Source organism: Vicia villosa, linkage group LG2 (assembly GCF_029867415.1).
Source record: "Vicia villosa cultivar HV-30 ecotype Madison, WI linkage group LG2, Vvil1.0, whole genome shotgun sequence".
Lineage (NCBI taxonomy): Eukaryota > Viridiplantae > Streptophyta > Magnoliopsida > Fabales > Fabaceae > Vicia > Vicia villosa.
In genome coordinates this window covers 145,610,153-145,626,169 of record NC_081181.1, presented here as the reverse complement: position 1 = coordinate 145,626,169, position 16,017 = coordinate 145,610,153, and the positions used below count along the sequence as shown (strand labels likewise).

General features: G+C 31.6%; 1 protein-coding gene across 1 annotated transcript; it reads left to right on the top strand.

Annotated features, from left to right (window-relative positions):
• Nucleotides 1-5,995: 5,995 nt before the first annotated feature.
• LOC131646976 (calcineurin B-like protein 1) lies at nt 5,996-10,625 on the top strand. The gene is made up of 9 exons (XM_058916898.1): nt 5,996-6,142; nt 6,551-6,641; nt 6,777-6,859; nt 8,800-8,859; nt 8,962-9,070; nt 9,765-9,817; nt 9,998-10,078; nt 10,183-10,295; nt 10,387-10,625. The coding sequence occupies exons 2-9, from the start codon at nt 6,566-6,568 to the stop codon at nt 10,454-10,456; spliced, it is 645 nt and encodes a 214-aa protein (XP_058772881.1). The 5' UTR covers nt 5,996-6,142; nt 6,551-6,565; the 3' UTR covers nt 10,457-10,625.
• Nucleotides 10,626-16,017: the final 5,392 nt, after the last annotated feature.

Here is a 16,017-nt window from a genome sequence, read left to right as displayed (position 1 = left end):
AGAAGAGATATCTCTTTCATAGAGATGACTCATGTCTCATCTCTGGGGAAAGAGTATGAATTTGAGTGTCTTGCACAAAGCCCAAGATTTAGGCTAAAAGAGAGTTAAAAACTGACTCTATTGAGGATTACTCCATTGAGGTTTATTTGACTAGGGAGTTTTATTTGTTTTGTACTAAGCCCAAAATTGACGCTGACTCTTGAAAGGATTATATTTCTGTCTCATACAAAGCCTGAGATTGAGGCTGACTTATATGAGGATGGATTGAGTATTGAGTGTTTGAGACTTTCCATGTCTCTTATTCTTGAAGAATTGACTCAGTGTTGGAGATTAGGAGATAATCCTAAATACTTGGATGATTGTGATTTTATAATTTGAGGATTTGTATTTCTCACAGGGATTGGCTAAAGGTGACTAAGACTTGTCCTATGCTTTTAGAAAGCCTGAGGGTCCTTGTATTTTGAGTCCAAGAGGAGGTAGGGGAAACTTTTAAGAAGCATGTGGGTCCTTGTATTATGAGCCCAAGAGGAGGCTAATTGAGGGTCATCGAGGGTCCTTGTTTTAGCACAAGAGAAAGCTATGTGGGTTTCCTTAATTTGGCTATAAGCAAAAAAGGGTAAGAGGTTTCATCGGGAATAATTCCTCTTTAGGTGGATGTGTCCTATTAATTGATCTATGGGATTTAAGAGGTTTCACCGAGAATAATTTCTCTTTTGGGTATGTATTACTATGATTGTCGAATATAGGAGAGGCTTCATCGGGAAGTAATCCTCATCCTGGTCATATTCCTAATATATATATATATATATATATATATATATATATATATATATATATATATATATCAGTTAAATGTATAACAAGTATGACAGATTTAACAGATATAACAAGTATAACAAGTATGACATGTAAAACAGGTATGAAGTAAACAAATATTTAAATCATGGATGATGTAAGAAAAATAAAAGGGTTTTAGGACTTACAACACAAGGAGAGACCCATTGAATTTGATTTTTGTTTGAATAAAAGAAAGAAAAAAGGTTTGGGACTTACACTCTATTAGAGACCCATGTGTTAAAAAAAGGATTGGGATTTACAACTCAAGGAGAGACCCATTGATTATTGATTTGAAAAAAAGTATTGGGACTTACAACTCAAGGAAAGGCCTATTGATTATTTTGTTTACAAAAGGAAAAGGGTTGGGACTTACAACTCAAGGAGAGGCCCGTTTATTTATTGAGATAAAAGAAAGAATAAAAGTTTGGGACTTACAACTCAAGGAGAGGCCCATTGATTTTTATTGAGAGGGAAATGTTGTTTTAAGAAAACCCTAATTGTCTGGTTAATCGGAGGATATTCTGAAAATCATTTTAATTAAAGTGTAAAAAATCAAATGGTTAGGATAAACATGTTATGTACATATAAGACATGATATTTTACTTACATGGATGTTTGAAATTGATTAGGTTAAGAAAGATATCAAAAATAAAGTATTTTAAAAGTGTAAAAACTTTTAAAAAGTACTACTTTTAACCTAATAAAAACATATTAAATAAATATTATTTTTTGTGATTTTTTTGTATAATCATGAAATATATGTGACAAATGAAGAGTGTGCAAAAAATTGGTTAAAAATGATTAATTTTGATAGGTTAAATAAATGTGTGAAGTTGTGAAAAAAATTGAAGGAAAATAGTGTTAGAAAATTAGGTTTGGCCTTGTAAGGGTTTGAACCCACGCCCTCATGATCACCACTCAAAACTCTTACAATCTGAACAACGCGCTGAGCTCGTTAACAAATGGTTTCAATTAAATATATTTTAAAACAAGTGTTAAAATGTGTTAAAAAATAGAATGTGAACAAAAGGTCTGGGGGGGTCGAACCCCAGACATATGGCATGGCAAGACTTTGGACGCACGCTTTGGCCACTAGGGCAAACGATGAATTCAAGTTATGAAGCACAAACAGTTAATTATATATTAAAACGTGTTTCAAAGTTTGAAAAATGGCACCACCATCTTCATCTTCAACCTCAAGCTTCCATCAATTTCAAATTTTCCAACTCTTTCGTTTCTCAACCAAATGAGATGAAGTAAACATGGATTTTGATCGTTTTTTAACAAAGAATCTAATGATGATATTTAATTTCATTTATTTTTAGTGTAATTCAAAATTAGCCATATGAACACTTAAGAACCCTAAAATGAAAATTCAACTTGAAATTCTAGATATATATGATTTTGTTCAATTGATTGTGGGTTAGTGATCTATATAGATGCAGAAACATGACGATAATTCATTTGAACATTTAAAATTCATGAATCATAAAGTTCAAAGTTTGAGGCTTACTTTCAAAAATGAAAAATCGGTTTCTGAGTTTAAGGTGTTACAGGTGCAAGATTATGATCTGGATAGCTTCCTTCATGATTATAGAAGGTATTTGAATGCTTGAATTGGTTGGAAAGCTTTTGAATTCCTCTGTCCGATCCCAATTGCAAGTAATTCAAGTTGAAAGTGAAGATGGTGATTATGGTGTTACAGGTATGGAATGAGGACTTGGATCACCTATACATGATGTATGTGAAGTGATTGGATGCCTGGTTTGAAGAGAATAGCTCTGAATTGAAGAAACCAATTCTTCACTCCATGAAGCTTTGAAATTTTGAGAAAGAATAGATTTTGGAGAAAACAAATATTGAAGTTGTTTTGGTTTGTTTTTCTGAATTATGGAGAGGTCTCTATTTATAGGTCAATCTCATGAGATTATCTTGTGAGTGAATGAGTTTGGAGAGTAAGTAACTTAGTGAGTAAGTTAGAGAATATTCCATTTTTGCAATGATGACTTCTTAGCTTAATTATGGCTTAGTTCCTCTAGTTCTTCATCATCCAACTTTGCAAGTTGATCCTAGACTTGATGAGTCACAATTTTGGCATTTGGAGATACTTGTTGATGATTCACCAATTTCTCATAAATTTCCATTTTATAATGATTACTTTTTCACAGGCAAGTGAAAAATATCATGTACTTGGAATCCTTTTGATATGTTTCACAAATATTCTTCTCGATCTTGGTTGATGAAAATGCTTACACATGTGCTAAATTGAAGAGAAACTTGTGTAAAATTGGTAAAATGCAAAACTAGTTAAGCTTGAAAACTAGTCTTATGAACCCTTATTCAAAAATCCATAACTTCTTGCTCAAGTAACATCAAAGGATGTTTTAGTACTTTTTGGAAATCTTGGATGACATACTTCAACTTTCATGTTCATGGTTTGGATTGATTCATCTTGGATCATCATGAAAAGTGGACTTGAAGTTGGTAAGAAATTGGGTTAAAAGTGACTTAGAAAATTTTTCTAAGTGTTGGAAGGATTTTCATGAGCTCATAACTTAAAAACCATCCACTTTTTGATAAATTGTTCGCCTTGACAAAGTTGTATATGTTTAATTTTTCTTCAAAATGAGCTTTGGAACAAAAAAATTGGCCAAGGGATGAAGAAGTTATGACCTTTCAAAATTTGAGTGAAAAACATGTAATTCTTCATGGAAAAGTCAAAACCCTAATTGTTGACTTTTTATCCTTGATTGATTTTCTTGATTTTTCTTGATCAAATGAATTCACTAAGCATATATTCATGATTTTGATCTTCAAAAGCCCATGGTTGACCATATTCCTTAAAAGTCAAAGGTGATCCTGAACAGTTGACTTTTTACAAATGAACTGCAATCTTGTAAGTACCAATTGAATCATACTCTTCCACCCAAATGAATGATGTGAGTGGATTATAATGAGGTATTGGAGATCCTTGAATCATTATTTGAGCCATGGAACCATGTTTTGACTAAAAGTCAACCTCCTAGATGAATTAGGTAAAAACCTTAATTGTGGACTAGATGAAGTTGAAAGTTGTTGACCTTTGAAACTTGAGACTGGATGTGTATGAATGAGACTTCTTGATCTTCATGATACATTAAGGATTATTTCAATCATTGATTGGTCCTTTTCCTGAATCTCTTGAGTCTTGAAATCCCAAATTTGAGGACTTGGTGAACAAGCAAAAGGCTCTGGGTATCTGCTTTGAGTTGAGGATGCATACATGTATATGAGATGCTATATGATGTAACAACTTAGGGGGGGTAAAAATTTGGGTATGAAACTACTATTTATTCCTTATGTCTTATATAATAATTACGAAATACTCACCCTTTCTGTTTGAATGTTGCCTCCACGTGGGTAACACGCGGGTATTCAAGAGTAGTCCGCCGAAGTTAGATGATAGATTTGTGAAGTCCTTTTTACCGTTTGATTAGAATAAAGGGATTATTGCTCTTATACGTAACATCGGGGTCAGGATCGTAGTGTTTGGAACTATAATGTTCACTTTTAGTTATTTGAATTTGATGAATTACCTTTCATGATATTATGATGTTTTGAGTTATGACTCATGAACTATGAAGTTCGATTGATGTTTTATGAAGTTTATTAAAGATGTTTTTCAATTATGAATTCCGCTGCAAGATATCATGTTTTATTTTATGATGATAACAGAATATAATTTTAAATAAATTTTGAGAACCCGTATTACTGAGAAGGACTTGTTATAATGAAGTTTATATGAAGATGTGACACCCTTGTTGGTGGTTTTAAATTGATTTAATTCGTATTATATTGCGAATATTTCTTGTGGGTTAGAAGGGTGTTACACTCACCATCTCACGCAAGCCAATCTTGATTTTCTATGTCTTTAGAGACTTCTGATGTATGTTGATTGAAGCATGTTTTAGAAGGATCAGAACCCAAGTCTTTGGAGTCTTCAAAACTTGTTCAGCAGAACCTTGTCTTTAGAGTCTTCAGCACTTGGTCTTCAGAAGTGATGTCTTCATATCTTCAGAAATTTTTCAGCAGAACCTTATTTCCAGCAACTTTAGAACTTGGGACAACAAAAGCAAAGCTTTAGAAGGCCTCCAAAGCTTCATTGCAAAGTCGCGATTAAAAGATCTTCTACTAAAGTTCCTTAGAACCGTTACATAAGAAGCATTCCAGAATCTTGACTTCCTTTGTAATATATCAAAGGTATTCTTCTAGAGTGCTGAGTTCAAAACCTGATGACGTCATACGCCTTATTATTAGAGTCAGAACCTATTTAGAAAAAACTACACACTAGACATAAACTATTAGAGTAAATAATTGTTCTTTAAGATAACATGTAAAGTTATCATCAAAACTCAAGGCCAGATGCAGAACCAATCGTGTTCTTACAAAAGTTGTCTTGAAAGAAATCCTTCAGACTAATATTTGGAGGGGGTATCTTTGTGGAATCATAGAACACGTTATGAGCCTCTTAGGATCTTGTGTTCAGAGGTGTACGGATGATTTTGTCTCGGTTTATCATTGTGTCATTATGGAGTTGGGATAGTCCCATTTCAAGTCTCAATGTATGGATGACTTTGTTGTGGTTCGTCACTATGTCATTATTGGGTTAGGTTAGTCCTATTTCAAGTCTAGGTGGTAGAAGGTGGTTCGGGTTACCTTTTCTTACTTCATGCAATTGTGTGTTTTCATGATCTAGTGCATATAAGTGTCTTTAAATCGTCATTAACATGTCTTTCAAAAGTGTGTTTGATTCATTGTTAGTTAATAATGCTTCTAGAATAGTGACTTGTTGTGCGTTATTGTCAAATAATAATAATAAATAAGGTCATCTTATACTTCCTTTATTATGACGATTACTTCTTGTCTTATTGATATTTTTATTATTAAAAAATTAGTTTTAAAGTAAGTTACATAGATATTTTAATCATTACAATTGGTTGAGATTCATTTCATCAATAGAGAAATTCGAATGGTGGAGGAGGAGAAATTTCATTGTTTATAACTTATTCTCGTTAGCATTTTCTCTTTCATTGGGTATAATACACATGACAATATTAGCATTTAACAATTTCTATATATACACATAAAATTTAAAACTAAAACACATGCATATATTCATGATAGTTACACGATAATTCTCTATTTTTTAGTTTTTCTCTCTCTCTGAGAGAGTTACCTTACATGTCTCATTCGTATGCATATGGCCATGGCCGTATAGCTAATTAAAATGTCAAATCGTAATTTTGTAGCCCAATTTCTATAGTCGGTGAGTCATTTTCTCCTATCTTTCTTTCTTGAAACTTGAAATGTTTATTGATTTTTATTTACACCTTGTTATATATATTGAGATAAAACATGGATATATGTGATATTCAAAATTTTTCATTTTGATTATCATTTCTTTTCTTTATTCTTAACTATTATGATTCGCGCATTAACATATGATAATGATTATGATGCTATCATTTTGTTCAACTTTTGAAAGATCTCTACAATTTCATGGCTTTTTTGGGATTTCTATTTTCTCTTTAGGTCACTATTTCCTCATAATGTTTTTTTACCCATTCATTGTATATTTAAGTTAATTAAAATGTTCATATGTGCAATTATAAATGTGGGAGTGATTTGTAACGAATTAACTATTTCAAATTTGTGTGTTTTGTATTTGGTACAGATTCTTAATAAATAAATGGGTTGTGTATCCTCTAAAGTAAGAACATATCTAGGACATGAAGATCCATTCATTCTTGCATCAGAAACGACTTGTAAGTTTGTTATTATATATTCTAATTGGTATTTTTCTCTTTATGTTGTAAATTGTTTTGACAATATTTATCATGTATGTATTAATGTTAATATGCACTAGTATGAACTGGTTTGTTTATTTTATTATGTTTCAGTTAGTGTATGTGAAGTTGAAGCATTATTTGAACTTTTTAAGAGCATAAGTAGGTCTGTCATTGATGATGGACTAATAAGCAAGGTAATATCTTTATAAAATTTCTCATTTCTGCCATAAAAATTATATGATTTCTAGTTTTCTACACATAACCGTGTCACTTCACAATAAAAGTGTTTGAGTTTCTAACATGTGTCGGTGTCCAACACCGACTAACACCCAACACTAACACGATAATGACATATGTGTTAATGATATTAGTATTGATGTGTTATTGCCAATATGGTGTTTTTGTGTGTGTTCATTTTCATTGGTAGTTTTTACTGTTTTTATTCCCTTTTGTTATAAACTTATTCATAACTATAAATAAATCTTCCAGATGATGGGTATTATAGGAATTTTGTTTTTTTTAATTGAATTTTACTTATATTATGCTTGTTATGTTACCACTTACCAATTAAGTTTGTAATATAATTGGGTTAAAAGAGGAGTATGATCCAAAAGTTCTAATCTGCTCTAGAGGTGCTCAATGATTTTTGGTGTTTCTCTATTTTCTGGTCTGTTGATGGTGGATTTAGAACTATAACTTTAGTTAGGTCTCTATTGGGTGGTACTGTGTTGTGTGGGTGATCTCTGGGGTTTTTGGTTCTATTTGGGAGCTTCTTGATTTTGTGCTTGAATTTTTCTTTTTGTGTTTTGCTTGTTTGTCGTTTGTCGTTTTTTTCTTTTATTTCCTTGAAGCTCCTTGTGCCATTTGACTTTGTTGTTGTATGATGTAGGGGTTTTCCTTTTTATTCATATATATATATATATATATATATATATATATATATATATATATATATATATATATATATATATATATTATTTTTCATTTAAAAAAGTAGGATTACTTGTCTCTTGTGCGGGGATTTGGTAGATTCGGTTTCCCACCTTTATGTTACTTATGAGCTAGCCTTATTTGTGTGGCATTGGATCTTGTTGAGATATTATTTGGAATGATATTATTAATATAATATCAAATATAATCCAAGTTGTGTAAGTCCTAGCCAAATCAGAGTTGTATATAAATCATAGGACTTGTTTAGTCTTTTCTTTACTTAGGGGGCAGGATTAAGTATATGGGTGATTATGTTATGATTTGGCATGATGTAACTTGGCCCATTTGAAAAGCCTGTAATGATATCATCTTTAAGGGAGTCACAAAAACAGTGAAGGAGGTGAAGGAGAAGAGTAATTTTTTGCCTGAAAAATAAATTTTAAGTAGATCAAGGGTGAACTCTTGCACCTTATATGATTTGCTTCATAACCCTATCTTTTACATGCACCAATAGCGCATTGAGTATTTGTCTTGGTTTTGAGGTAGTTATTGGTTATTAGTTTTGGATGCTCCCTTAATGAAATAGGATTTATTGATGATATATCTAGAAATTTGATATCTAGCATGTTTCTAGCAAGATTGACTTTTAGTTGTTTGGGCCTTTATCTGGGTGTCCTCAGTCTCTTGTGTTGGTTGGGTTGTTTTGTTATTTGTTGTTATTTAATTGTATCTATTTTGTTCTTTTGATAGTCTTCTTGCACTTCTTATACTTTTTTTTTTGGCTTAAATGCACTTTTGGTCCCTATAAGTTAGTGAATTTTTTATTTTCGTCCTTGTAAATATTTTTTTTTGGTTTGAGTCCCTATATTCCACTTTCACGTTCGTTTTAGTCCCTAAAATCAAAATCCGCAGGAAAATCCGTAGGAAACCTGCAGATTTTCCTGTGGATTTTGGCTTTAGGGACTAAACCTCGAGTAAAAAGTAAGATATAGGGACTCAAACAAAAAAAAATAACATACCGAGACGAAAATCAAAAACTCGCTAACTTAAAGGGATTAAAAGTGCATTTAAACCTACTTTTTGATACCATGTTCTTTTTTATTTTGATGATTTTCATCCATATTAATATATTATTTTGTTATTTAAATTTTTCTCTCTCATTAAGTTAGTAAACAATATTGTGATAATGAGCATTCTTTTGCAGGAAGAATTTCAATTGGCAATTTTCAATAATAGAACAAAGGAAAATCTATTTGCGAATCGGGTATTATACAATATAGTTTTCTTTTTCAATAATATTTTATTTATAGTGTATATGTTTTTTACAAGTTTCCGTAAAATACATAAATTTACTCTGTATATGCAGATCTTTGATCTATTTGATGTCAAAGGGAAAGGAGTAATTGACTTTGGTGATTTTGTTAGAGCACTCAATGTGTTTCACCCAAATACATCCCAAGAAGTCAAGATAGATTGTAAGTTGAAGATTCGATAATTATTTCATGATGCTTAGCTCTTCTTAATTGAAAACATCATTTTATAGAATGCATTAGTGAAATATAATAAAGGGATGAGTATATTTATGTATTTGATATTCATTTTATAGAATGCATTAGTGAAATATAATAAAGGGGAGGGTCTATTTATGTATTTGATAGCAAGAGACTTTATATGTTAGAGTTCGATAAAACTAGTGAATGAATCTTCAAGCTCTAAGGTTGGAGTATTTATTGATATATTTTTGGATCGAGCAATAAAGAGACAAATAGTTTATTCTACTTTTCCTCCAACATCGTGGAAGTAGGGAGAAATCAGTTCTTCCTCCATTATTGGGGGAAAGTTTCCTCCCCTTTTTCTTGTATTTTATTAACCCTTTTCAGCATTTCGTATGTACCACATGTTGAATGAATGGATTGTCTGATAAGAGTGAGTCTGGACTGGACGACTTAGGTCATAGTTAGACAGTCCAGGGTGACGTCCCTCCCACTTTTTATTTGACTTCTTGGCGGTTACCCTTTAGATCCTTTGGAATGTTTCTTTTCGAACCCAATAAAATCATCTAAGTTCATAATCTATACAATAAAATACATGTTATGAATTACTCTAATATATTATTCTTGATACCATATTATAACATAGTTGAGTTTTTAATTATTAATTTTTTTGCAGTTTCATTCAGGCTTTATGATTTGGATAATTCAGGCTTTATAGAGCGTCATGAAGTAAGATGCTAATTAAAGTGTTTAATTATAATATAGTCTTATAATTAAATACAATATATGTGGACATGACTTTTACCTAATGTGATAATTTGATTTAGTACTTTGCAATTTGTTTAGTTTTTCCTGTATTATGTTCTTTTGTGACAATCATTCTCATGTGTATTTGGTTATTTTTCATAGGTGAAAGAAATGATAAATGCAATTTTATGTGAATCTGAAATTAAGTTGAGTGATGATATGATAGAAACAATTATTGAGAAGGTGAGTTTTTTTTTCTTCCAAAAATTACTATATAATATAAATTATTGAACAAATGAATAATGTAATTAGAAGATTAAATGTTAACATTTTATTTTTATGACTAGACTTTCTTGGATGCTGACCCAAATCAAGATGGAAAAATAGACAAATCCGAGTGGAAAATCTTTGTTTCTAAAAACATGTCATTGCTAAAAATCATGACACTACCCTATCTAAAGTACGTGTAATATTATTTCTTTAATCATTAATTTTTCAGCTAGATATTGCAAATATTATATAATTAACTATTTTATTTGAAATTAATGCAGGGACATAACAACATCTTTTCCTAGTTTTGTATTTAACACAAAATTGGATGATGACATTGTTGTTACATGAAAAAGTATAGATTTTTAACTACATATTAATAAAAATCTGGATTTTTATTTTATAAGCATGAGTGAGGAACATAGCAATAGAACATGTAATCAAATATTTTTCTTAATTATATGGATAAAGTCATAAATCTTATGGATCTCATTTAAATGCTATGTCAACTTTCTTCATGTAAATATTTGGATGCCTGATTATTCTAAAATATCACTTATTAAGTCATTAATTAGCTTCTTGAAGTATACTCTAGTATAGTGTGCTCTCTATTTTGTAACAATCATATTCTATGATATCATTTTTTTAAAACTTTTTTTAGGTTTTTATTTTTCAAATAACTTTAAATTATATTAAATAAGTTCATACAAGTTACTTAAAATTATGAAAATTCATTTAATATGATAGTAGTAGTTCATCACTAAATACAAATTCATTTCTCTTGAAATAAAATAAATTCATATAACATACTCAAAATAAATATAATTCATCATCAAATATAAAAAAATTTATACTATATACTTAAAATGATAATAGTTCACTATAAAATATTAGCATATCTGTCATAAAATTAAGCTCGCCATAAAATTACAAATACAACTAAAATAAAGGTGGAAAGATAAGAAAAGAGATAGGAAACTATTGTAATATATTTGTTCCGTTATGGAACCAAAAATGAGAAATTTCAAGGAAGGCAACGATGGATCGTAATCTCTGATGCGGTAAAGTGAAGGATACCTGCAAGGTTAGCACTCCAACACTAAAGTTTGTGTATGAAGAGAAAGAGTGAAATGAAATTGTATTTGAAACTTGTTACCTTGATCTGACTCCTACTATATATATATATATATATATATATATATATATATATATATATATATATATATATATATATATATATATATATATATATATATATATATATATATATATATATATATATATATATATATATATATATATATATATATATATATATATGAAAATAACGAACTATTTATCTGTTAGCTGCTATTTGTGTGTTACAGTTGAGATCTCTTAGGATCATAAAAGTAATTATCTTTGCAAACTATGAAGATTCTAGAAAGAGTGGAACCTTTATCAGATTGCAGGTCGAAATTGGCATGATCTATTTCTAGGGTCTTTCTGGCCGGCCCAGAATAACCCCCCCTAAGCCTTGTCGAGGCATAGGTAAACAGTGGCTTGATATTATATAACTTCGGATGACGGCCATCTCCTGGTTATTTTGAGATAGATGAATGACCGATCGCTCTGGTTCCTTACAGAACCATGCATTTAATGCACCATACTTTGCACGCCTTTTCATAAATACCATCATGACGGTTCTTGAAAACCTAAATTCTTTAGTGTTGCGTGTGAAAGATTTAGACGTTTTTTTGGCGAAGTCTTTTTCCTTCTAGAACATAGTTTCTTTTGAAAGATCAATTCCCTCTCTTGAGTCTTATTTTTTCTAGTTTAATAATTAGTTGTTTCCTATTCCCGTATTTCATTTCATGTAACTGCAAAGTTAGTGCATTATGAACAGAAAATTGCAAAAAAGTGTTAGTAAGTCTCAAAAGGATATTCCATATTCTTGGATGGATCCTAATTATTCTTCCACTACTTCTGTTTTTGCCAAACAAGTTGATTTTGATGGTGTTTCTACAAAGGTTGGCTTATCTCATCTAACTAGGGAACCGCGAGCCCTTATGAGGATAAATAATATGCAACAAATATGGCATTTTCTTCATTTCTTGTTATGAATGTGCTTTCTTCAGTGTGGGCCTTCACATTCCTTTTACTGCTTTTGAGGTAGATGTATTGAACCATCTGACCATTTCTCCCTCGCACCTCCACCTTTCATTCTAGACATATATGAGATTCTACTAGTTTTGGTGCGAGCATGTGAATGGAAGACCCCGTGTGTTCCTTTTTCTTCACCTTTTTAAGATAGGGGTAGAAGATTACTCTACTTCAGGCCGATCATTCATGGTTTTGAACCTCTTATGGAGCTCTCATCTTTTGAGGATTGGTTTTTCCTAGTGACCTCTGACATCCCGAAAGCTCGTTGTACAATTTACTATGTTGGTAATAGATTGGAGGGCAAATGTGTCAACCTGTTTCGCAAGTATTGGGCTGAGGTCACTTTTTGCTGGGAAATAACTTTATCACATATAGTGAAAAAGATCTTTCTAATGAGACTCGTTATCAAAAAGGTTGATTAGTGAAGTTCAACAATAATCTGGAGTATATAGGGGGGGCTACCTTGGTGTCAGAAGTTGATAAAAAAACGTTTAAAGCTTCTTATCGACATTCAAATATTGATAAGAACCCGTTCTTGGGAAGAGAGAAGAACAATTTTTGGTATGTTTCAAACTTTATGAGTTTTATGGTATTTTTACCATGAATACTTCTAATGTATATATTTTACTCATTATTGTGTAGAGTGCATGAGTAATGAAGAATAGTTCTGGCTCCCAAGGCAGGGAGAATGACTAGTCTGAAATAATGTTGCGGAAAACCTATTAACTTCATCAAATGCCCCTCAGTCGGTATGGTCGCCATTTACTAATGGGATTCAGTCCCCTCTTTGATGAAGGTCATAAAGCGGACAAGGATTGTGCTTATTCAGATGAACTTTATGGGCCCGTCCTATTGTAATAAATGGGCAACCTGGACAAGTATACTCGGCGTGCTTCAATTGCTCTGGCTCTTGATGCATCCGATTATTAAGAGGCTTTATGGTTCGACTGGCATCATGCTGAGAAGAAAACATTGGATTAAATCATCTGTGACTTGAAGCTTCAACGAAAAAAGTACATGCATGAAGCAACAGAAGCTTCTACTTCTCTCTCCAGGGTGAAAGATGTGTTGCTTTCCTTGAACTTCATTGTCTCTCCTTCCGACTATGTGTCCTAGTTAGTGAGGATAGTGGCAATGAAATACCAAGCTTTATCTGTTGTTTGGAGAATTTTCGGGATAACTCGCAAGGAAATAGAATTCTCGCGTTCTCAGAATGCTCCGTTAAGTCAATAACTAGCTGCTTGTAGGAGTTCGACCCTTGAGGCAGTTTCGCACTCATTTGAAAATGCTTTGGACCAAGTAGAGTATTTTCAAGATCCTTCGATACTTTCTACAGAGCAAATATGGCTGGATCAAGCTATCTTAGATGGGAATATTGTTTCTCTGCGAAAGTAGGCTTGGATGGGTCTTAGTCCGACTTCCTTTTCTTATAGTACTTATGTGGTAGTACTTTGTAATACGGTGGGAGAACTAAATTTTTTGGTTTTTATCCAAATATGAGGATAGCTTGAGTCGCTACCGACTTTTCTTTTATCCAATAAGGAAAGTATGAAAAGAACAGGAAAGACTTGATAGATTTTGAGTTCGGGGGGTAAGTTATACAAAGGGAAGGTATTAGCATCCTTTGTATCCATGGTTATCCATGGTCTCTTAAATGATTAGCTCACTTTACTTTCTTTTTGAAAAGTAGTGTGTGTTTAGAAAATATTTCGTAAAATTTTAACTTTGTAATAATTCTCGTATGAATGTATACAAACTGTTTATTTTTTGAAAATATTTTGGAGGTGTGAGGTGTTAAAAATAATGGATTTGTGAGCAAGCATTTAAGAGTGTCTCACCCACTCAATACCGTTCTGGTTATTTTCCTTCTCCCTTTAGGATAAAATTGTCCTTACCATTAGTTGGTAAGTAGTCTTTTCTTTTGGATGTGAAGGGACAAACGTATGATCATCGAATGGTCATCGAAGGCAACATTTGTAAGGATACCGTAGAAATTTCGAAGGGACATCATTTTTTGTACGGTCATCGAGGGACAAGATTGTCTTTTTTGAAGGCAACTCGAAGGGTCATCAGGGAACTATGATCATCTGTACTGAATGGACTATGATGATTTATTTGTAAGCGCCTTTTGCTAAGATACCCCTACGTTCGAGGGACATGGCCATTTGTAAGGCAACAAAGAGAAGGTTACCCTAGAGGTGCAAGTGTGAATAGTGTTTGCTTTCAGTTATTTAATCTTGGATTAGGGTTTTCTAGAATTCGTTTTAATCTTGCCATAAAAACCCTAGTTACTAACAGTTAATATTTATAGGAATTTAAAGTGCGGAAAAAATAAAATTCCTACATTATTACAACATGTGAGCAGTTACATAATTATAAAAAATGTGGAATTTGAATCTACACTATTACAATTGGTGAACAGTTACAATTAAAAATAGCCATAAAATAAATAATCAGGAAAAAGAAGGTTAATGTTTGAAAAAAGAAGTTTTTGGAGTAATAAAAACCTAATTCTAATTAATTGAAATTTCTAAGTTAATTTTAATTAAAATAAACCCTAAAGTCCAAATTAATTTTAATTAATTAAAACCCTAATATTAATAAGAAGAGGAAAATAATGTGCCAAAAATTAATGAATTAAAATCCTAATTTTAATTACTAACCTAATCCTAATTACTAGGGTTAATGGCTTGTTAGAAAAAGTTTATGGTTTTGTCAAGTAAAAAAACTTTATGGTTTGTAGTTAATGAAAATAAGGGTTAGTGGCTAAAAGGGCCAAAAATAGAGAGTAAAAATAAAATGCCAAAACAAATGTGTGTGGTGAGATTTGAATCCACCCCCTTGAAATCACAGGATAAAGCTTCATCCACTTGGTCAATCACGTTGGTGTTCATAGGAAACTTGTTCATAAACCCACGGTTTCCCAAAATCACGAAGAATAAACCCTAGCCCTTACATTTCACGATACCTGCGCTAATTCTCAAAACAAATGATCCATAAACATTCTATGCATTCATACAAATAATAAGATATGATCAAAATATTTTGATCCTCACCTACAATGTCCCAATTGAGAAAACAATTGGAAAAATAGAAAAATGATTAAAATAAAATCAAAAAAATATAAAAACCTAACTACAACTCAAATAAAATAAGATCATGAACCTACAATTTTTTTTTTGGATTTTTTTTAAAATATGAAAACAGAAATTAAATCAAATAAAATAGAAAAGAGAGGAATTTGTGATTTTGGAGTTCGAAATCTTTTAGAATTTTAGAAAAGAGTATTGTTCCACAATTTTTTAGAACTCACCCGATAGGCTGGAAAATTTATCACTGTACTGCAACCGGAATTGCAACCCTGAAAATCTACAAACACGATACAAAAAAAAACAAGAAAAATCCTATCAAGAACACTATACCTATGACTCTAATATTAGTTAATAACAACAAGAATCCCCGGCAACCCTGTTTTTGAAGCTTTTTGCGAATTGGAATAGGGTTGTTGGAGCAAGAAATTTCATCTTCCTTGGAGCAAGAATTTTCGTCCTCTTCCTCCTTTGAGCAAGATATTTCGTCCCTGCTGAAGCAAGAATTTTTCGTCCTCCTCTCCCCCTCTTGGTCTGGAACTGTTGTCTACTTATAGTAGAGTGAATTAGGTCAACTTGTTTGCAAAGAAATCATGAGGTTGGATGATTGAAGATTTAATTGGAAATTTAATTGGAAATTTTATTGAAAAATTGCATGAAAAGCTTCCATATTTGCTCAAT